Raw genomic sequence first — 24,779 nt, forward strand, 5'->3', positions numbered from 1 at the left:
CCGAAGATGGTCCTTGAGAACCATTTCACAAGGGATGCGAAATTCCGGCATTGTTCTTGCTATGATTACAAGTTTATTAACATCTCCGTTTACTACTTTCTTGAATATTTTAGATAGTAGCTCGTGCGGCAAATCAGTTATGCAAGCCATGTTGTTTTTTTTTACTGCATGTTATTTATATACCCCACCCCAATTTTTGTTTCGTGTTCATGGCGATGGTGGTACCCAGTGCGGCGACTCGTTCACCCAACGATGCGTCTCTACTCACGAACCTTTCGAAAGCTGCGTGCTCTAACTTTCTGTCTGCTTCGTGACGTGCATCCAGATCCGTCTGCGTAGTGTTGTAAGCGATGTCGTGATCTTTGCATGCGGCGTCCAACGGATTCACACCCTTGTCTCCTCTCTCCAATCTTTTCTCGAGTTTGGTACCCGGCCCGCAGTACTGGTAGCCAGGTAGATGCATCTCGAAAGGTAACTTGTTGATGATGTCGTTCACGAGTCCTTTTCCTTCGGCCACGTTCCAAAATTTCGGAGGCAGCGTGTTGATGATTTTGATCAGGTAACCTATGCCCTTGTCGTCGTTCACGATGAAGTTGGAAAGTTTCGTGCTGATCATGTCCACGATGCCAACCTTCTCGTTGTAGAAATTACGGTTGCCTGCATTCTCTTCGCCGGCTATCACCAACAATCGGTCCACGAGTTTCCTCACGTCGTCCACCCAAACGAATTCTTTGGGTAACGTGTTGTAGCGTTTGACGCCGCTGCCTGTTTTGACCTGGTTCCAAATCGGTTTGATGAGATTCCTGTACTTCTCGCCGCTGCTCGATTTCACCCTATTCTGCGAGGCGTCGTTGTTCTGGTACAAGGCATCCGTCATGATCAGAATTTCCTTGTAACTTTGGTAATCTTCGTCGGTGTAATCTTTCGGCTGCTTTTTGGCGACGAGTTCCCACAGTCCCACCGTACCCGGATACCTGTTCCAACTATCCTTGTCGCCTAAATTGACTTTAATGTCGTTGCCTTCGAAGGTCACCTTCGATTTCCCAATCTTCCACACCACACCGCCGCCTTCGCTGGTTTCCATGCTGGGATACAATCCGAACACTTCATCCTTGTCGAATTTCCCCGTGCTCAGGTAGTCTCGTGCCAAAGGTCCCAACTCGATTTTATCCGAAGACGTGCTACCTATGGCTCGACGTCGTGCCGGTGCATCCTTCAGTTCGAACGGTGTCGAAGGAATGCTCGAAATGGGTGTGGGTACGGCGTAACTTTTAGCTGCGAGCGGTACGAGTTCATTAATCAAATTTTTATTTTGTTCCGTGACACTTTTAATTTCTTTACCTAGACTGCTGATGGCATCGATCACGGGTTGATCCTGACGTTTCTTCTCTTCGTAGAATCCGCGATTCTCGGATTTCCAACCTTTGAAGCGTTTCGCGAGGTAATCGCGAAGCTTGAGATTTTCGTCTTCGATTTTTCGTTTCGTCATGACGTTATTTATATACGTCGTTTCTCACAACGTTGCAACGTTTAGAAAGTCGTTGATTTTGTTTCTGTATTTTCCGTCGTTGGGTTTCCTCGTCATGTCGATCGTAGCGAATCCGAAATCGTCACCGTTCCAGCAAGTAGAGCAGCCTTCCGAAAATTGATTGTAGTTCATGTCTCCGCCTACGTAGTCATCGTACGCATGCTTGAGGTTGGTGTGATCTTGACGAAACAAACATATGAAATTAGCGTTGTCGTGTACTAACTGTTTTGGAATTTTGGAAAACGTTTGAGCTAGGTAGAAGCAATCCATTCCTTTGTGACGACCTTGCGTGAAAAAGTTGCGAATTTCATTTTGATTTTCCAGGATGGCATCGTCGAACACAACGACTGAATTTTCACGACAATCGTCGAGTGGTTTTATTTCCGAGGCGAACGTTGCAATGTCCAGACCATCGTACAGTTTCATCAGTTGCTGGTATTTGGATTGCTCTAAACTTTTCGAGAATACGTACAGGTGCCTGTTCTTCCAATCTAACCAATTCGGTGCAAGGAGAAAATTGTCCACGAGCAGTGTCGTTTTTCCACACCCCGAAGGACCTACGATCAGACAGCGGATGCTGTCGGGAAGCAATTCGCCGTTCTTTTTCTTCGTTTGACTTTCCGGATCCGGTAGACGCTTCACCACGTTCCACGTACTCACAAGATCACTTCGTTCGCGTCGATCCAACTCTTTTCTGGAAGTCCCAGCCATTTGACAAACAGTTTGTCACCTTTCCTACGCAATACTTTCTCGATGAGGTACGTGTCGGGGTGTTTCGTTTTAGAGAGTTCCTCTTCGTAAAATCTTCCTTTCAAAATCTCGCCGCTACTATCTTTTATTATATACGTGTGTCGGTTTCCGGGTAGAACTCGAACCACCGTAAAGAGTTCCGTGCTCCAATTTTTTGTGAATCCCTTCTCGAAGGTGCGTTTGAATTTGCTGATCCTCACCTGGTCTCCAATTTTGTATTTAGCTTTTTTTGTCGTGGGTGTGTACTTTGGACAGTAAACTGTAGAAATTAAACGCTGCTCGTTGGACTTGGTAACGTCGGCTGGCTTCATGCCTATCGTTCTGTGTACCGTATCATTATAGGTGTCGACGAGTTCCGGCAGGATGTCGACCCATTTGTAATTTCCCCGAAGCGTGAATCGTTTCCACATGTGTGTTTTCAAGGTTCGATTGAATCTTTCCACGATGCTGGCTTTGATGTGACTGAAGCTCGAATAATGTCGAATCTTGTGTTTTTGAATAAATTTTTGGAATACGGCGTTGTAAAATTCTTTACCGTTGTCCGTTTGCAGAAACCGTGGTCGTCTGCCACCGCTTTCGCGAAAAATTAATTTGAATGCTTCCGTGAAGCATTTTCCCGTTTTCGCCTTCAAAGGTAGAGCCCATGCGAATTTCGAAAATGTGTCTATGACGGTGAGGAGGTACTTGTTGCCCTTGTTCCATTTATGTACGTTTTTCAAATTGCCGCTACTCATCTCCACGAGGTCACTTTGCCAGAGGTCGTCGATGCCCTTGGTTACCACAGCCAAACGTTCGTAGTTACGGCGTGCAGGTTTATGCAATTCTTCGACGATGGCTTGCCTAGACATTTTTTTTAGAGATTACGTTTCAAGAGAAGCACAAGCGTGATGGGATTCAAAGAGGGTGGCACTTCGCTCGTGTTTTGAATGATCAGCTTATCGCCGGCACTCACGTCGAAAACGGTGAGATCTTCGTCTTCGTGTATTTCATATATGTTGCGCGTTTCGTTCCAACGTGCCAGAGGAATGTTTCCTGCTTTCTGGACACCACGATTCGATATCAAAGTCATGGTGGGAACGCTAGCTTTTCTACCGTGAGACCAGTACGAAAATTCGTTTATCTGAATCGTGCCATCGAGGAGAAACTTGTAGTACGGATGATAAGGATGTAACATGTACAGTTTGTTACCTTCGACAAACGTGGAGATTCTTTGTTGATTGGGAATGCTGTTGATTTCGATGGCTTGCAGAGAATGCAGTTTAGCGAATTTAGTGTCGACGCCGAGCAGATTACTGTGAACTTGTCCGAGTTTATTTTCGATGGGCAGCAAATGCTCGACTATGGTATCCGTTACGGCAGAAAATGACGGTTTGATTTTCACTTCCACGTTCAACTGCTTGTAGTTTTCGTTGAGTTCTTGCAACTTGGCACCGAAAGAAGCCAGCGTCGATTCCTGCGTGGATTCCAGCACTCCAACTTGATCTCTGATGTTGACGACAATGTTCTGAAGGTTCTCGACTTGATTCAATTTCGAGCTCTTCTCGGTAAGATCGTTCACGATGCTTCGCATCTCTGTAAACTGCGTGTGAAGGTCGGCGACGCTCTGCGAAGTGGGCAGCGTCGACACCAGCGAACTAATTTCGTCTCGAATCTGTTCCACGTTCGCCGTTTCCGTTTCTAGTCGTTTCAGCATTCGAGATATGTTTCTTTTCAAAGCGTGCAATTCTTTGGAGGTGGGGAGATTGGCCACTTTACTCTCGAGATCGCTCAATGAACTTTTGATGTCGTTCGAATCGGATAGTGCCGTCACCGCCGTTTTCAATTTTTCCAAATCTTCGCTCGAAGGCACGCTCGTCCGTAACGATTCCAAGTCACCCTGTATGTTGTCGAGTACGTGATGAAAATGAGCGAGATTCGTTTCGACGTTCAAATTTTCTAAATATTCGATCTTCTGCTGAACCGTGCTCAACGTGTCTTGAATGCTTGTCAACGCTCTCGCTTCAGCGTGAATATTTTTAATTTCTTCGTTGATCAACTCCAAAGACGCCTGAAGCGTAGCGATGGTGGTTTGAATGTGTTCGAAATCTTGATAGGCCTCCAATTGAATTTTTATGTTCGCGACGCTTTTACCGATGACCTGCAGTTCGTCTGACGATGGTAGGTTCGTCATGGTATCTTCCAAAGTCTGTAACTTGGATTTAATTTCTTCCAACGTGCTGGTGAATTCTTCTTGTAATTTGGAAACGACGACGTGCAAGCGTTCTGCGTCGATGTCGTTCACGACGGTTTGAAGTTCAGAGAAATTCTTTTCGATTGCGGAAGTTCGTTCTTCGATTTCGAGTTTCAATTTTTCCAAATCTTCATTTTTCGATTGAAATTGCTGTAATTTGGCCAAATCATTTTGAAGCGAATCAACGCTCAACTGTATATTTTGAACGTTGTCGTAAGAAGGTACGTCGACATAATTTTTTATGAGTGTTTTCAGTTCGGAATCGATTTTCAGAATGGGGTCGAGACATTGCGTTTGGAGCGTAGCGATTTCCGACTCTAAACTTTTGTTTAAGGTCTCCTGCAAAGCGATCAAATCGCTCCTCAACTTTTTGACTCGAATGTCCAACATGAGAATCTCTTCTGCGTGGTCTACACGCTTGGTGTGGCCGAAAATGTCGTTAGGCATTTTTGGTTAACGGTTATTTATAATAGGATAGACGATTCGTAATTCTACGAAGAGAGGAACGAGTTTGTCGTAATCTCCGAGGAGTTCCATGTATAGGCAATCTCCTGCTGAAACATCGTACGCCATGTTAGAAAGCATCTTGTCGTGCTTCATTCGAAAAATGTTCTTGCCGGTAGATATTTTGATTTCGCCTACGTTTTCCGGATTCACGGTGATACGAAGTTTCCCGTCGATCGGAATTTCGTAGAAATGTAAATTGTTATTGAAGACGTAAAACATCTTGCCCACATCGTCATCCAATTTCGTCCAAATGCTGTTGAGGTGAATGATCAACAGACCATTGAGTTTAGATAACACGGAAGGTAGAAATTCATGATCTGTCGTCGTGCGGTGTACAGTCTCCATTGTTTGCTTTCGGAAACCAAAAAGATTCATTGTCCTTTGCTAGTTATTTATTGTGTATGTGAGACAGTTAAAGTTTATTTTTTTTTTCAATTGCATTGCCTACAATTTTTACTAATTTCTAAACGACAGTGCCCCCAAGGCAACGTGTGGATTCCGCAAGACAAAATACATCTTTTATCGTCATGCGGATCCAGCGCAATTTTCTTAACTTTGTTTGTGGTAAGCACGTGGTCTACGCTTTGTATCCTTGTCTCCAAACGTAGAATCCTCGACTGTGAATAGAGGCAATTGATGTAATCCTCGAACACAAGCTTGTTTTTCACGGTATTTTTACCAACACCTTTGGCTTTTTTGGTGATGCTGGTTTCTGTTTTCACCACATACATTTTGGAACGTAAGCCGGCGAACTCCAGAATGATTTCTCCGTTGCATTCATCCTTCATTTTACCAAGCACTTTTTTATTGCGAGAAGGGAGATCAAATCTGTTTGGTTGAGGGAAGGAAGATGTGTCGAAATGATCAATCATTTTCGGTTGTTTCAAATTGTTGTAGAGGTCAGATGTCTGTACGGAATAAATAAAACTGTCCGTGTCCGTGTACAAAAGTGTTATATTTTCGTTATAGAAGGGTTTCATGACATTATAATGAAATTCAAACATATGCAGTTTAGATAAATCCAAAACCGTCGCCCCCACGTAGATTGGTTTGTTGAACTTGATTATTTTTTTATCCATCACAAACAGGGCCAGGTTTTCATCATATATATTTCGTGATTTGAATGTCGGCGATGCTATCAATTTTCTACATTTATTTGAATCGGGAACTAATCTCACGTCCACGTGCTTCCTGACATTCTCCATTGTTTTTCCGTAAACAGCATTATTCATGAGTTTAAAAAAATCTTTATCTAAATCTGACGTGGCGCGTGTTCTATGATACGTATTTTTTTCAATGTAAGGTTTTAACCACTCGGAATGTTTGAATTTCATTATTCTTCTCACATTTATTACTTGAACTCCCTTCTCAATTAAGAATTGAAGATTTTTGTAATGGAGAACGTATCTCTCTTTCCTATCCAATGTTAACAGAAGCTTACGTTGATTTGAATCAGGCGAACATTTTAGTTCGGGTGCAGGAGGTAGATCTTTGAAGTAATCGTGTAGATGGTCGGGGAATCCGAGGTCCACCTCTATAAACAAGCCAAATTCACAGTCGTTGAAATTATTAATGTTAATGGAAGTGGTATCCACCCATTCGAACCCGCCGTAAGGAAGTTTTTGTATCATAGCATGTCCGTATAAATTATTTGCATCCACATAAAATATGTATTTCGATTGTTCGTTAGGATCGTATTCTTCTGTCATGTGAACGTTATTTGCTTTTGCATGTCTCTGTACGCATTGCACCATTCCACCTCGTATCCCCCTCTCGATAAAATATAACATGTCCACGTCCGGTATCAATTCGAGTTTTATTTTTGTCTGTAATAACATGGCAGACCACGCTAAGCCCGAGAGACCGTAAAAATATGCAGGATCTAATTTGTAAATATTCGCCGACGTTTTCCTGAATGCTTGAAAAACATCCGCGAGTATTGTCACGTCCAGTTTCAAGTAGGCATCGTGATAATCGCCGAGTGTCCTACATCCTAATTTGTCCCACATCCATTGCGCGTGTTCGTATTCATCATCCGTGATTCCTTTCTCTCTGAGTCGACTGTAAAATTCTTTTTGAGGTGGAAGAGTGTCGTCGTTAAATTTAGAATTATCGCTAACATATTCGTAAGGATAAATCCCTTTACGTCTAATCATTTCTATGTCTACGGTGGGAAAATTAGCTCTCGTTATTCTAAATTGTTCAGCCGAAAGTTTGCTTGCAAGAGCGTCCAAGCTCGCAGATAAAAATCTGTAAGAATCTAAAAATCTCATCTCCACAGTTTCGTTTGTTCCCGGAATCAATACTCGCTTGCTGACACTGATGTACCTTTCTTCATTCTCTGCTAGAATATTTATCTTTTGTCTATCATATCCAAGATTCCGAATTAAGATATGGAAGTCGTAACCGCTGCCATTATGAAGGTATATGGGGACAAACGTAGGTTTTTGGATTTTTAGATTACACGTGTTACAGATTCCACCGATGTAGTTTCCGGTGAAGTGATTGTGGTGAAATACTTTCCGGTTCTCGTCGGCGAAACGTTGATCGCACACCGGACACGTTTCAATGTTATTGTGAGATTGAAGTTCATCGCTGGATAATGGAAGCATTGGTTTCGATTCGCGTAAGAGGCTGCCAATGGTCTCAACCTCTTCAACCATCTTTTCAAAAAAATGTTTGATTACGTCTGGTCCTCGGTAAACATACGGTTCATCTATCCTATCCTGTCGCAAGACAACATATCCGAAACTCGAGGCTTCGTGCAACTGATACGGTGTTGTGGATGAAAGTTCGGGGTCTGGTTCGCAGTACGACAACGGTTTGAGAAAAGACTCAAAATCAGCAATGATGATTGCAGGATGTTCGAACAATGCCTTATGCATCCTAAATTCTTCGACCTCTTTTGATTTCGGCATCAACATGCAAGTTGGTCTGTTGTCACCGCAGTAAATTTTATGTTCGGCAAGTTTCTCGATAGCAATTTGACGACTATGAAGATTTTGATGATCACGTCGGTCACGATCGTCGAACGTGGTTAGGCATCTCGGACAAACTTCGATGCAATGTTCATGCTTGGTTGATTGACTTCTGACCAAACGTGATAGTGAACGAATTAGCGTGTAGTGATGAACATCCTCGTTTGAAATGAGAAGGAGATTAATCACACGAGCATCATCATCGTTGATATCGCTTATCCTGACGGGATGTACAAGATATTTATCTGACGTGAAGGAATACACATTAATAGCGATGCGTTTTCCTGCACGATTTTCGAATTTTGTTATATCCGACAATGTCACCGGGTATTCAATGTCAGACATTACACTTTGAAAGTCGGTCTCGTATTGTTTGTAATTAGAAACTTGTTCTGGATGATTTGACCAATGAACAGGATGCAGTGCAGCCAATATACACCAAAGGAAACACTTTTTATCGCTGTTCTGTATATTTAACACAGCCCTCTTGTGTTGAATCTTCGGTGGAAGAGGAACGTAGCTGGAAGCGCAAAGAGGCGAGAATTGGTTCACGTAAACAGTTAACGTGTGAGGACTTCCACATAGAGACCATCCCGACCCTTTAGCCTCGAAATCGTCATGTTTCTTAACCAGCTCGTTGGAAACTTTATAATAGAAGTTGTCCAAATTTTCGACGTCCGCCAAATAAAGAGTCTGGTTTTTTGTACGATGATAAAAAATACTCGTTGTGCCATCAACTTTCTCGTATTCAGAAAACAGAACAACGTATACTTTTATAGAGTTGTTTTCAAGTTTATCTTTTAAAATATTTAGTACAGATGTTTTCGTTTCATCCAAGAAACTAAGAATGTCACGACCTGATTCTGACTTAATTGAAAAATCCTGGAGTTGGTCGTTAAATGCAGATCTAATTGGTTTGCGTTCATTAGATAATTTAATTTGCTTGGAAGTGGAAGCTTCCGTTTCTGAATTATCGATTTTCCTTTTCAATGTTGCTTGTCCGGTCGATGGTTTGCAAATTTTGAGATGTTTACTTAAATTTGTAATGCTAATCATCTTTCCGCATCGAGCACAGGGCTTAGAAGGTAACGAACAATTAATTCTCGAACCTGTTTTGCTACATCTTGCCCTGTGTACCGATAAATTGTTCCTTGAGATTAGCTTCCCACAAGTAACACATTCAGTTTTATCATTTTTACGATTGAAACTGGTGGTGGATGCCATTGCTTTCTCCAAAATCACAGAAATCAAAAAGTCTAGTATATAGCGACACAATTTTCAGGTATCTTATTTTATATAGAATTTCTTGGAGTGATTACAAAACTCAAAAATTCAATCTACTGTAAATAGAATTTCAGGTATGTTATTTATATAGAATTTCTTGTGTGCGAATACAAAAACTCAAGAATTCAATCTACTGTAAATACAATTTTCAGGTATGTTATTTTATATAGAATTTCTTGGGGTAATTACAAAACTCAAAAAATGAATCTACTGTGAATATAATTTTCAGGTATGTTATTTTATATAGAATTTTCTCGGGGGCGAATACAAAACTCAAAATCCGAGACAGTCCAGTTTAACGTGTTCATATTTGAAAAAAATTGCAAAATACCCCGACAACGTTTCAGCTACTAGGACCTCATTACCATGAGCCTAACCCTAGTAAGTCACATACACACCTGTTCTTCGTATCGCATATGCTAGTAAGTCAGATGACATATTGGGAGAATCACATTTCCCCCAATGATCCCACCACAACAAACGTCGCACATGCTAGAAGCGTCACATCAAGCTTCAGGTATGCATCGTGGTAATCACCGAAAGTTCGGCAACCCAACTCAACCCACATAGACTGAGCATGCTTGTACTCCTCGTCGGTAATACCTGAACCTCTCAACTGGCTGTAGAACTTATCCTGGGGAGGCAGCAACTCTTCTTCGAACTTGGAAGGGTCTGTGACCTATTCATAGGGGTAGACCCTTTTACGTCTGATGAGTGCGACATCTAAGTTCGGGAAACTTGATGTAGTAATGGCTAGTTGGTCGTCTCTGAGCTTCCCAGCAAGAGCATCGATGCTTGCCTGGAGGAACCTCAGAGAGTCGAGGAACCGAAGCTCGATGCTGTTGCTTGAGTTGGGGATCGGCACCCACTTGCTGATGCTAATATAACGCTCCTCGTTCTGCGCCAGGACATTGATTCTCGCATTGTCGTACCCTAGATGTGTAACCAAGTGATGGAAATCATATCCCGAGCCATTGTGAAAAAAGACCGGTATTTCATCAGACAGTTTCTTATACTTGCAGCATAGCACGGCATAGAATTTAGTGGAGTATGTAGCCAATGCATCGTTGAGGATGGATATTATCTTAGCTCGCTCGCTCTCCAGAAAACTACGCACATCGCAGAAGCTGTCTGATGTTATGTTAAAGTCTTCTAATAAATGCTCAAACGCAATTCGGTCTGCTTTCTTCGTCAGCTTGACGCATTTGGTAGGTGGCGATGCATCGAGGGAGGTTACTTCTACCTTTCGCTTGGAAGGTTGCGGTAGAGATGTTCCAGTGCTCTTGCAAGTAAGCTGGTGTCGCTTGAAGTAGTCAATAGAAAAATTTTTTCCACACTTAGAGCACAGTTTGGTCGCACATATTCGCTTTCCCGGCACACAAGTACGACAGTGCCTTTTGAAAATTTTTACTTGACACAGTAATTTGACACGTAGGGCAATTTTTTTCAGAACGCATAATGCAGAGATTTTTTGGGGGTATGTTATTTAATACCAAATGCTGTGCAATGCAAAATATAATTGCTCACTTTTTTTAACTATTTTCTATGACCTTACTTTGGGTTTTTTTTTTCGCCAAATTATATGCTTCTAGTCTCCTATACAATACAATATACGTACAATATATTGTCAACGGTATTATATTTGAGCGAGCCGCTTGTCACCTAAACACTACAGCTCACAGGTCGGTAAAATCTGACATGAAAGCAGATAATACGATTATGTCTTATTTATATATAATTTTCACGGGGCGTACAATATTGTCAACGGTATTATATTTGAGCGAGCCGCTTGTCACCTAAACACTACAGCTCACAGGTCGGTAAAATCTGACATGAAAGCAGATAATACGATTATGCCTTATTTATATATAATTTTCACGGGGCGTACAATATTGTCAACGGTATTATATTTGAGCGAGCCGCTTGTCACCTAAACACTACAGCTCACAGGTCGGTAAAATCTGACATGAAAGCAGATAATACGATTATGCCTTATTTATATATAATTTTCACGGGGCGTACAATATTGTCAACGGTATTATATTTGAGCGAGCCGCTTGTCACCTAAACACTACAGCTCACAGGTCGGTAAAATCTGACATGAAAGCAGATAATACGATTATGCCTTATTTATATATAATTTTCACGGGGCGTACAATATTGTTAAGAGCGTTAGTTTTTGTAGAGCTCTCTTTTTCCATCTTTCCTCTATACAGTGAAGCTGTAGAAGACGCAATTAGCTAACCTAGCATACAACATACCTTCCTAATTAATATGGATATTGTCACACATTCCTCTTATTTTATACCGGTGTAAATGGAAAAGATTATGTACGGTAAATGTTTTGTACATTATAGGGAAAAAATGCAAAATATCCTCCAATTTTAATTCGAATCGAGTCGAATTTTTACATATTTCCACGCCGCCACATATTGTCCTATTTGCTTCTTTTACTTGCCTTGCTTAATTAACTCTCGCTAATTAGCATTTTTTTTGGAAGAAGTCAACTAGAACAACATATGGCGGTATGAGAAATATGCAAATCAAAGAACATTTTAGCAATATATGGGCCCTAGCAATTAGCTTTCTCGACTAAGAGTACTCTTTCAAACGTCTTCTGCTGATCGTATTACTAAACGAGGACGTTTAAAATTTTTGGGTGTTGAAAAAGTTTGACCCTACTTTTTTATTTCTATTGTTTGCTAATAGATGGCGCTAATAGTACCCCCTCCCCTCCCCTCTCCCCTCTTCTCCTCTGCTGTATGGCAAATAGCACAAACATAGAAATCAAGATTTTGGAGAGCAAAACATAAAATTTGCATGCATCTGATGTCGAACCAGGAACTTTTATCTTTCGGGGAGTCAACATTATTTTTTACTCAGTCGTCATATAACATGAACGCAGGCAAAGATTCACATGTGCTTTTATTATTTTGTGTTCGGTAAGTACAAGTATATTCTTACATAAATTATTGTTTAATTTAATAAATTGTAAAACTCGGAGCCTGCTAAACTAACACTCCTTCTGTATTTCATTAAACTATTGAAAGCGAATGTTGCGTGCACGCGGAAATAGCACAGAAAAAAAAAACCGGATGGAAGCAATTTAAAATCACTGGGGTAAGGTCAGTATTACGAGAGCGTAAAAAACACGTGCTTCCATTCAACTTCGAAAAATAAGAATGAATATGTGCATACAGAACACATATGCTTTCTTTTCACAGTTGTAAAATCATATAAATTGTGCATGAAGTAAGTTACGAGAAGGCTCTCTCAATTAGGTACAAGTATTGTACAATTAGGTACAAATTGTTGTACAATTATTTCCCCCAGTTGCCCAGTTGGAGTTGGGGGCATAACACTGGTATTATTTGTAATCACAGTGCTTACTCATGTATTTTGTTTAATATTTTATTTCAAATTCACTGTCAGAAACTAGTGTTGTTAGTTTCTGCATGTAGGTTTATTTACTCTGTTGGTTGTCACTGTCAAGTTTTTAGTATTCGTACAGCATAAAAAGCTATAACCCCCCTCTCAAAATATATACATTGTATACGCCAAGATGCCCAATAGCCTGGCAACACATCATGAAAAAACATGCCAAGAAGACCCAGTGGGTTTATAAGTCAGTGCTGCCAATTCCTATTTGTAGGTTAGCTTAGCCAGTGAAAGATCATATAGTAGAATTTTTGTAGAGTGGGTGTTTGCGAGTTCCACGACGCCTTGCCCGAGGATACCCTATGCAGTGTCATCCTGATTGCGGAGAAGTCCTTCGCCTACGACGTGAAGAACGAGAGGGTCACAGAGCAGTTTTAAAATTCATAAAAAATTGCCACATACTAAAAATCAACATCCAACACATTTTAGGTTATATAAAATTTGTGAAAACCTTATAATACTGAAATATTAAAACAAACAGAGTCCCTTGTAGGTTAGTTCGGTGCGTAAATAAAAAAAAATGATAGGTTAAGTTATATCACTTAGGATCGTAAAAAAAATTAAAAAATCGTAAAAAAAAGGATAGGTTAAGTTGTATCACGTAAGATCGTGATATACCTACCAAGTATAAATAGAAAAAATGAGTGCAGTGAAAATTTGTACTAAAACATCGCTAAACGCTATAACATCGACAAAAAATTGTCAAAATATGTCAAAAACTTATATTCGATTGATAAAAAAAAATACCTACAAAATATGATCCTCAAATGATGACGTTCAAACAGTGCATAAATAAAAAAATAATAGGTTAAGTTATATCACTTAGGATCGTAAAAAAAATTAAATAATCGTAAAAAAAAGGATAGGTTAAGTTGTATCACGTAAGATCATAATATACCTACCAAGTACGAGTGGGGGAAAAATGAGTATAGTGAAAATTTGTACTAAAACATCGCTAAACGCTAAAACATCGACAAAAAATTGTCAAAATATGTCAAAAAGTGATATTCAATTGATAAAAAAAGAGGATACCTACTAAGTACTGCGTTGAAACGCCCCAATAGTACTACTAACACCTGGCAGTGGTTGGCAATATTGTTTGTTTACATTCCGCGTGGGTCACTGGAACGAGCTAAATTGATTGAATTTCTTTATCAATGCTGCATTTAGGAGAGTAATTCTTATTCTACGTAGTGCTATACTACTTACAGTTGTCCATGCGTTAGAATGCTCGCCATATATCACTAAAAACTTTATAAAATGTACAAAATTAAGGAGTACAGTAAAGCTACTCAACCCTCCATTTGCCACGGTTGCCAGGTTCTTTGTTATCCGTAGATCACGACATCACCTTATCTCTAGATTCTTTAGAAGTCGTGGTCGAATTCAGCTCAATAAAAAACAGAAAAATACAATTTTAGGCTAAGTGAAATTATTTAATATAATTTTAATCAGTAATTTTATTATGTAAATTTGATAATACTTTTGCTGGCGTATGCATGAAGATTTTTACATCGATCCACATTGAAATTTCAAATTTAAAGAACGGATTGGGGCCTCGCATTCTAATCTCGGTCAGGGCCCTAAGATATATTGCTGCGCCAATGTCTCGAGAAAAGACCGAGACAAGAACGAGGCGGATCTTTAAAAACCGAGACGAAAACGAGACAGGTATTTGGAACCCGAGAACGGAACACGCATATGCACCTCGAGACGAGAAAGACACTCCACGGTCTCGTCTCGTCTCAACATCATTTTCATTCATAGGCGTGCACAGACCCTCTGATTAAGTAGGCAAGAGCCTTGATGAAAGTTCACTCGGAGAAAGAAAACGCTCATTCCATCTCACAGTTTTATTGTATTGATGGGTACTATGCAGGGGCGTATATAGTGAACCTCCGAAAATCACTATATTAGAGGAATTCCAGCAGTGGCACAAAAGTTCTCTGTTTTCTTTCCCCTTTATTTTCCTTCTGTGGTTCAGACAGGCACGTATCTAGAAATATGTTTCGGGGGGGGGGGGCAAACCAAGTGTCTCAGGAATAATAATACTAGTTGTTTATTTTAAAGTACTGAGAACAGTTAATAATAATAATAATAATAATAATGTTTAAATTAAAATAATTATATTAAATAAAATTAATACTAATTACAATACATAAATTAATATTATATTATTATTACACGAATAGGTAAAAAGACTGTATAAGAATAGAGATATAACAGCGCATATTCATTACGTAGCTTACCTGTAGTTAAGATCGGAATAATTTTCATAAAATCAAGTGCCCTGGCAATGAAAATAATGTCAAATAGATGAAAAATTGATTACTTATCTAATAACAAAAATGATGTTGAATGTAGTTGGAGGAAAGTAAGTTTCTGATTAAAATTTTATGCACATTATTTTCAGTAATAGTGTAAAATCATCTTTGTAATGTCATTCAAAGCCGTATGATTCCAATATAATTCTTGCCTTCTAAAAAGTTCAGAGGAAATTAATAACCATCGATTATGCAACAAATGCTAATATTTTCATTACTTGATTTAAGTACTTGGTAAGTCTTTCGGGGGGTCCGGACCCCTGCACTCCCCCCAAATACATTCTTCGTGTCCTTCAAACCCCTTTAATACCAATATAATCCTTGTCTTCCAATAAGTTCAGAGGAAATTATACGAAAAAACGCTAAACGAGTATATTTTGATTAGTCTTTCGGGTGGGGAGAAGGGGGGGATCCGGACCCCCTAAATACGTCCTTTCCGTTCTTCAAAACCCTATGATCCCCATATAATCCTTGTCTTCCAATAGCTAAGCTCAGAGGAAATTATACAACAAATGCTAAACGAGTATATATTCATTACTTAATTTTAGTACTTGATAAATCTTTCTGGTGGGGGCCGGAACCCCCTTAAATATGCCATTGGGTTCAGACTAATTTACATGATATACATGATTTCGTACAGTAGATTCAGAACAACTACACAAAATCTATTCATTTCCAATGTTTGACCAATTTACTCTGCGACCACATAGGTGTAAAACAACTATGCTAAAGAATAAAATGCGTGGGTCTTAATAACAAGTAATTTGCTGAAGAACGAAGTGAGATAGTCCAATTACATAGAAAATAAACCCACTGTAGTTGCTTGGAACTTTCGTCGGTTTGAAAATACTTTATTTTTTGAAAGAGAATAGAATTAATAACGGCAATAAGAATTCTCTACACAATTTCTAAGTGAGAGTATTAGGAGGGGCAACTGCCCCCTTGTGCCCCCGTGAGAACTCTTATTTTTGCATGTAGGAACCTCATTACATTACAAAACCTACTATACTTGAAATGTTTGTAGATTTAAGTTTTGATGATCGAGAGTAAGCAGATTTTAGTTTTAGAGTCGAAGCAAGTATAAATTCGTGAGGTGTTACGTCAGGAAAAATACATGGTTGTGCAAGCGGTAGGTTCCCTAATTGTAACTTTAATTGTTCCTTTTATGAGCAAATGTACTGACGAGATTTTTGTATTAGTTTCCTATCACAATTAAGAGCCTAATGCACTTAGGATATCTTAAATAAACTAGGCTAATATTTTGAAAGTTTCAAGTCACAGCAATAACATCTTGTGGATATGTTAAAGAAATTATGAATTGAACACAATATTTTCAAGAAACTTCTTATTGAAGAAAAGTCAAAAGTAATTTCCTTCTTTTATCGTTTCCCGGGTTCGATATCCGGTGAAGTAAGGATCCCAATTTAAACAATGGGTCCAGTCCTGATACGATTAGCCTTTCTGTGCATAAAGTGGAATTATAAACATGGTCACCAGCAACAAAAATAATAATTTGTGCTTCCACTACAACGATGAGTGAAGCCGTCCCAGATGGAGTAGTGCTGACACTGTGACCTTGTAATCAGGCTTGTTAAATAACATTAAAGTGCTGACCAAGATAACATTTATTGTGCAAAAAATATACCCTGTTTCCTCTCTTTAACAGGGTCTTCTTCGGACGAAGATTAACAAAACAGTGTTACCAAGGGTTGTTAAAGGTCGAGGAACACATCAATTGTAATGGGTTCTATTGGGATCCGCTGCAGAACCAGAACGTTTTCTCTCGCACAATTAAAATTCGGTACAAGTTGCGTAATTTCATTGAGAAAACATTCCTGGACCGTATTTAAATTGTTCCTGAAAAAAGGTTCCTCGACCGCATTTAGATTGATCCGGAAAAAAGGTTCCTGGACCGAATTGAAATACCTAGCAGATAAAAAGGTTCTTTAAGGTCCAGAACCAATCTACGCTTGCTCTTCAGGACCGGAATTGAATTTATTTAAAATTCCTGGACCTTTAACAACCCTGCTTGTAACCAGGGGGTCTCGGTTCGATACCAGGAAGAGGCACTATGGGCAGTTAGAATAACTTGTCCCCAGGAAATATGTAAAACTACATAAATTAAGGTGGCTAGGTCCCAGAAAAACCACAAATCGGGATATTTTTCATATTTTCCTAAAGGAAAGACCGGACAATAAATATACTGTGTAAATAACTTACATAATATGGTAATATGCACTGCACTCCAGCCAAGCAGTCCTTTAGAATTAGAAGTCATTCAATGATACTTTGCAGAGGCTGGCATCCTTCCCTTCAAACAACACTTTGTGGAAGTTTACAAACGTGCGATTATAGTTCGTCTTATTAATCAACATAGTTTGTACTGAAAAAGCGTTCTTGCCATTTGTGCACAAACCATTCCACAAAGGCTCGTTCAGCGGAGGAATTAGTTCCAGTAAGACAGAGAAGAAACTCCAATGATTGTAGAAAATTGGATTGTGGCTCATTGTTGACATGGAAATGTGAAATAATTTCTACCCAACAATGTCATAGTTCATAGTAATAGATAATGTGTATTGTTGCAGTAATTCTATTCCTGTAAGCATGGGCGTCCGCAGGATTTTTTCCAGGGAGGGGCAAGGAAGGTATTTTTTTCCAGGGGGGGGCCAACATGGCATATTTTACCCAATAATAGTGTTCATCCTTCAAAAAACATTGCTTAAATTTGAATTTATCATGTTCGTGCAATAATTAACACACATTATTGTGGCTGAAATTAAATTATATGTGTGAAATATGTAATTTTTTGTTGACTTTCGTTTTCCAGGGGGGGGGCCACGGCCCCCCCTTGCCCCCCCTTCCGGACGCCCATGCCTGTAAGTCATTGTCAGAAAAAAGGAACATTTTGGCGTCCTGTTTTACGTTTTTGAAGAAATGTGAACACGAGACTCAAAAAGGGGAGTGACTGTCCCCGGATAATACGGGACGTCTGGTCACCTTATGTAAATACATTTCTTTTTTAGCTCAAATACACATTTATTTTGGGGATTGGTTTATTTTACTTCGCTCTTATGCCACTTTTCGCTAATCGCGAGGATGAATGATGATATGATGAACTTTCTGAAGCGATTCGATCCATGGATCTCTGGCGTCGTAGCGCAGTGTGCTAACCACTCAGCCACGGGGGTCGACAAATACACATTTTTGAGTGGTACTTGAAGGCACTGACGTATGCAGAATTTTTCCTCGGAGGTGGCTGGAATTGTAAAAGTGGATGCGTTTTGAGGGGCGAATATCGTAATTACAATTTTTAAACTTTTTTTAACGTTGTTGTGACAAAAATGATAATTGGGGGTCATTTTATGGGGAGTTTGCATTAATACCATTGGTTTTCCCAGAGTTCTTTATTGCTTGGACTTGACATTTTCAGGTTCGATACCCGCTGGAGGCACATAGTGGTTCGGATCCCACTTTAAACTGTACGTCCAGTCACAATTAGCCTTACTGTGCATAAAGTGGACTTAAAACACTAAATCAATCAATTGACATTTTCGGGAGGGGCTGCTACCACATCAGCTCCCGCTTGCGTACCCCTGTCCTTGACTATGACTGTCCGATGAATTTTTCTCGCCCACTGTGCGAATTAAGGTTTTTGCTTGGGAGGGGGTAGGGGCGTATTTGTAGTTTCATTTTGGGAGGTATATTTTGGGGGAGTCTATGCAAATTTGTACCTACGTTGCCAATCATTAAACTAAACTACTGCCTTGCGGCTCTGAGAACCTTAGAACCAAAGTTCTGAGGTAGGTCATTAAGTATTATGGTAATATTTACACGTAATTTAGAAACGCTATTTACCATTCTAAGTAGCCAAAACTCGTACACAAAAAAGGGCAATCGACCAAATAATACCGAAAACATGACCAAATTTCTATTTCAAAGTTCAAACTTAATGTTTCCTACCTACAAGTTTCTTATGAACACTTTAATAGATGCAAAATATGAGCACTAGGTCATGAAAACTTAACGGAAAAAAGCAGGGTTGTTAAAAGTCCAGGAACCTATAAATTCTTATGGGTTCAATTGGCTTCTGCTGCAGGACCGGAACCTTTTTATTCTCGCACAATTTAAATTCGGTCCAAGTTGCGTATTGTTTCATTGAAAAAAGGTTCCTGGACCGTATTTAAATTGATCCGGAAAAAAGGTTCCTGGACCGTATTTAAATTGATCCGGAAAAAAGGTTCCTGGACCGTATTTAAATTGATCCGGAAAAAGGTTCCTGGACCGTATTTAAATTGATCCGGAAAAAAGGTTCCTGGACCGTATTTAAATTGATCCGGAAAAAAGGTTCCTGGACCGTATTTAAATTGAGCCGGAAAAAAGGTTCCTGGACCGTATTTAAATTGATCCGGAAAAAGGTTCCTGGACCGTATTTAAATTGATCCGGAAAAAAGGTTCCTGGACCGTATTTAAATTGATCCGGAAAAAGGTTCCTGGACCGTATTTAAATTGATCCGGAAAAAAGGTTCCTAGACCGTATTTAAATTGAGCCGGAAAAAAGGTTCCTGGACCGTATTTAAATTGATCCGGAAAAAGGTTCCTGGACCGTATTTAAATTGATCCGGAAAAAAGGTTCCTGGACCGTATTTAAATTGATCCGGAAAAAGGTTCCTGGACCGTATTTAAATTGATCCGGAAAAAAGGTTCCTAGACCGTATTTAAATTGAGCCGGAAAAAAGGTTCCTGGACCGTATTTAAATTGATCCGGAAAAAGGTTCCTGGACCGTATTTAAATTGATCCGGAAAAAAGGTTCCTGGACCGTATTTAAATTGAGCCGGAAAAAAGGTTCCTGGACCGTATTTAAATTGATCCGGAAAAAGGTTCCTGGACCGTATTTAAATTGATCCGGAAAAAAGGTTCCTGGACCGTATTTAAATTGATCCGGAAAAAAGGTTCCTGGACCGTATTTAAATTGATCCAAAAAAAAAAGGTTCCTGGATAGTATTTAAATTGAGCCGGAAAAAAGGTTCCTGGACCGTATTTAAATTGATCCAAAAAAAAAAGGTTCCTGGATAGTATTTAAATTGATCCGGAAAAAGGTTCCTGGACCGTATTTAAATTGATCCGGAAAAAAGGTTCCTGGACCGTATTTAAATTGATCCGGAAAAAAGGTTCCTGGACCGTATTTAAATTGATCCGGAAAAAAGGTTCCTGGACCGTATTTAAGTTGATCCAAAAAAAAAAGGTTCCTGGATAGTATTTAAATTGAGCCGGAAAAAAGGTTCCTGGACCGTATTTAAATTGAGCCGGAAAAAAGGTTCCTGGACCGTATTTAAATTGATCCGGAAAAAGGTTCCTGGACCGTATTTAAATTGATCCGGAAAAAAGGTTCCTGGACCGTATTTAAATTGATCCGGAAAAAAGGTTCCTGGACCGTATTTAAATTGATCCGGAAAAAGGTTCCTGGACCGTATTTAAATTGATCCGGAAAAAAGGTTCCTGGACCGTATTTAAATTGAGCCGGAAAAAAGGTTCCTGGACCGTATTTAAATTGAGCCGGAAAAAGGTTCCTGGACCGTATTTAAATTGATCCGGAAAAAAGGTTCCTGGACCGTATTTAAATTGAGCCGGAAAAAGGTACCTGGACCGTATTGAATTTATTTAAAATTCCTGCATCTTGAACAACCCTGAAAAAAAGTCTGATGTTGTCTCGGCTTGGCGTTGGTCATTTGAAGAATTGTGTCCTTTGATCCACAAGGCTGCATAATTTTCGGCAGGGATATCTTTGATGACTGCACCGTTAATGTACACGAATTATTTTTCTAATGTTACTAAATAGTTAACAATTTTTACACTAATGCTTTCAATGGCATTTTATTTGAAGGGGATAAAAACATCCCTGGCAGGAATAAAAACAATTTTCTTTTGCTGAAGATAAATTTTTGGGTGGGGAGGGTAACCCCGGTATCCTCCCCCCCGTTAATTAGTACACTGTTCTCGCCTCTCGTTTTGTTTGTTTGTTTGCTTATGACGTCAATGCAGCATTTTGAAGCCACAGCACCTTGCATACAGGAAGTAACGCAATTGCCATAAGAGTGACTTTTTCTTGGGAAGCGAGGGATGTTAAATGTGGGTGGAAGAAGCATGGTCCTACGTCATAGATGCTGCGCACGTCGGTTGGACACAGTACTTTAGCCAGCGCTCTCGGGTATTTGCCGACAGTTTGGTTCCGACGCGCAGATAACGGAGCAGCCCACCGTTGGAAGATAACGCTTGTGTCACGACTAGATCCGCGTGGAAGTATGACATCACGGCAACACGAGGCTACAGGACGCTCGGCGCGGCCTTCTTTCCTGATGGCTTGGCTTCGCGTTCTGCTGCTGTGTCTGGTCGCTGCTGTGCTCGGCGAAGCCAGGCCAGGGTTCAGAACGAGAGAGCAGGACAACTATATTGAGGTGAGTATTAATTTACAGGTACTAGTTTTGAGAAGTAATCAGTTATGTTTAAGTAGAAAAAAAATATTGATGGTACACTCAGAATTGGCTAAACCATTACTTCGAGGGAAGGGAATGCAGAGAGGGCAATTTCGTGGGGTCCCCAGACGTCCTCTTGGACATGTCCTCTTTTTCGGGTACAAAAAATGTCTCGGGCGGGTTTTTAGGAAAATGGGGAAATGTCCTCTTTTTTGAGATACAGACAACTTCAAGATTCGTAACAAAATTGTTAATATTGTTTCAGTGTTCAATATCAAAGTAAGGAAATACAACTCTCTCTGTTGCAAGCTCAAAGACAAGAAACCTTTCTTCCAACAAAGAAGAATCGTTGGACGTTTGCGTGTATACTGTCGCCGCCGCGCCACGTGAGGTTTTGATTTCAAAGCATTTGTGACGTCTACCGCGGCTCATCCGAGTTTCAAAAAATTTGTAAGAATATACGAGACGCCGGGGCATCCATTGATTTGAGCTTCATTATAACAGATTTCAGAAATTATAACATTTTTGTGAAATCTAAAAATGTCGAATGCGCTCAAGTTACTGGCCAAGGCAGTTTATAAAAATTTAAAAGCGCTTTACATGTAACGTTTCTACCCTCTGTCAGGCTATTCTTCAGACTAAGAACTAAATTGCCGTATAACCTCGACTGCCCTGTTCATGCCGCACCGAAATATCTTTGAAATTGATTGAATGAATGGTTTGGTTTACTTTGCTTCGCCTTTCTGCCACTTTTGGCAAATTGCGAAGATGAGAATGAGTGATGTGATGAAACTGAGGAAGAAAGACTCACAATGAAAATCCATAACCAGGCCGGGTTCGAACCCAGGATCTCTGTCGTCGTAGCGCGGTGTGCTAATCGGTTCTTTGAAATTGAAGCATTAATAAAGGATAAGCGCATTCGTTGTTCATTGCTTTCATATCGCAACATTTAACGTGTCACCTTCTGGTAAGGCGCCCAAAAGTCAACCTCACTTCCCCGTAGGACAACCTCGTAACTGCTGTTGAAGGCCAGCGAGGTTCTGGCGCCTGCATCCACGGCCAGGCTTGTCAAGTTGTGTTGTCCTGTGTTTGTGCGTGCTGAGTGCCCCTTAACAGCCTCAGCTTTTAATAGGTAAGGAGATTTTATCCGCCGAAACAGCAGACATAATTTTAGTTCGTTAAGCAATGAATGAAATAGTTTTAAGATTTGAGGGAGGAAATTTTTAATAGACATGTTTTATTTTCTTGTTAGGAGCCGGTCCTCAATTTAGTTTTGGTTGAGGGTGTTACCCCGTATTCCGTGACGGACATTAATAGCCTATGTGCTGATATACATAAAATATAAAAGTCAATCAATCAATCGTAACATTTAGTAGAGTTGGTGTTTTAATCAAGAACTCAATATGCTGACCAAGGCAGAATTTATTTTATTTTAAAATATAAAACTAAATTATATATTTATTACACATTATATACTATGTGCCTCCATCGGGTATCGAATCGGAGACCCCTTGATTACAAGGCAACGACGCTACCACTGCGCCATCGGGGAGGCCCTAATCGTAACATTTAATTGGTTGATTTGATTTATTTTACTTCTCTGTTATGCCACTTTTGTCTAACCGCGAAGATGAGGATAGTGATGTGATAAAATTTATGATGAGACACAAAGAACATCCTTGCCTTGACTGCAGGACCCCTGGCGTCGTAGCGCGGTGTGCTATAATATACCTAAAAACTCCACCAGATATCGTGCAAAGTGTGTGTGTACACTAATTTTATTTGGTTTTTCGTCGCGGGTTCTAATCCCCGCGTGTGCACGGGTGTTCTTTGCGAGTATCCCTTTATTAACTCATTTTTACTTTGCCGCTTAGTCAGAAGTTGCAAGAAAGAGAAGTAAAATAAACCAAATCATATATTTGACCTTCCAAGCACTGGCGTACACAGGTGGATGATGGGGATACAGCCCCCTCCGACGTTTTGATAAAATCAGAATTTTCAAATGAAAGCAGTAAAAAACTCGGGAAAAATAAAGTTTGTAAATGCAACGTCCATTTTTGTATTTCATGAAGTTTTAAAACGATGGTTAGAAATAGTAATTACAAAATATATCATTGTATATCCTGCCTCCCTAGAACGCTCGTATGTGACACCCACCTTTAGAATTCTTTGAAAATTATTATGTTGATCTCCAAGTGGACAAAGCCCGACCTCGGTGCCAAACAGGTTATCACATCGCTTTGCAACGCCAGGGGTCCCTGGTTCGAATTCAGTTCTGGGCCCAAGGGTGTTTTTTGCGACTGTCCCTTCGTCAATTTTATAATTTTACTCATCCTCATCATCGAGATTAGCCACAAGTGGAAGAAAAGTGAAGTGAATTATAACAAATAAATGTCAACAACAACGCAAATGAACACTTTTTAATCCACACAATCTCAGCTTTTAGATAAAGTTATTGACAAATAGCATCATGGTCAATATACGAACAAAACCATACCATACCAGATTTTTTAGTTACACATTCGACAAACAAAAAAAAAAATGTTTTATCATATGAACCAGTCAAAACTACTCCCGAGTTTTTTCCTTGGCACGCCCGTGCTTGGAAGTATCCTTCCACATGTTATTATCATACAATTCAAATAAGTGAAAGCACTATACCCTGTCCCAAATATCTCTGGAGCAAGGCCGCGCATAGCGGCAGAGAAGGGGAGGAAATCGAGTGGGCAGAGCGAAGGACTACACGCTGGTGCGAAGGTTGGTAACTGAAGGCGCTTTCCACACGCCTCCACGCAATCCTATTTTCTCTTACGTGTTCATGTGCGCAGCCGTCTCGCGTCATACTCGCGCAGAGACTTGTTTTCGTTCGTCTGCTCCAGAGATAACTGAAACAAAGTATTGTGTAAAGAGGATTTTTTCGAAGGAGTTCTGGTATTTTAAAGATGGATATTACATAGCTTCAGCCTAGGAGACGGGATTACAATAAAATATTTCGTAATTACCATTTTTACTTTTGTATTAAAAGTTGTTCAAAGACAATATTAATAATTTGGGCCATTTTAATGGGATTTGCATTTCACCACTTTGATTTTTCCCAAGTTTCCTACTTATTTTCACTTGAAAGTTTTGATTTTTCTCAAAATTTCGGTGGGAGCCTGTAGCCCCATTTGATCCCCCTCTGCGTACGACAGTGAGTGAAAGTCAGCAAGAAGTTACAAGCATAAGATAATAATTAGCAATTACAAAAGTAGTGATATTAATTATTATAA

The 24,779-nt window shown here is 39.8% G+C and overlaps 1 protein-coding gene across 2 annotated transcripts in view; it reads left to right on the top strand.

The window, feature by feature from the left end:
* AstC (Allatostatin C) overlaps positions 1–24,779 on the top strand; it is an 80,618-nt gene that overhangs the window by 6,139 nt on the left and 49,700 nt on the right. Inside the window, exon 1 of one of the 2 annotated variants that reach the window (XM_083121558.1) lies at positions 21,273–21,492. The exons of the other annotated variant lie outside the window; for it this stretch is intronic. Within the exon in view, the coding sequence (XP_082977684.1) occupies positions 21,340–21,492 (153 nt within the window). The 5' untranslated portion in view covers positions 21,273–21,339. Of the gene's footprint in view, positions 1–21,272; positions 21,493–24,779 lie in introns of those variants that run through there. 2 annotated transcript variants of the gene reach the window in all.

Source organism: Lepisma saccharinum, chromosome 4, assembly GCF_977018435.1.
Source record: "Lepisma saccharinum chromosome 4, izLepSacc3.1, whole genome shotgun sequence".
Taxonomy (NCBI): domain Eukaryota; kingdom Metazoa; phylum Arthropoda; class Insecta; order Zygentoma; family Lepismatidae; genus Lepisma; species Lepisma saccharinum.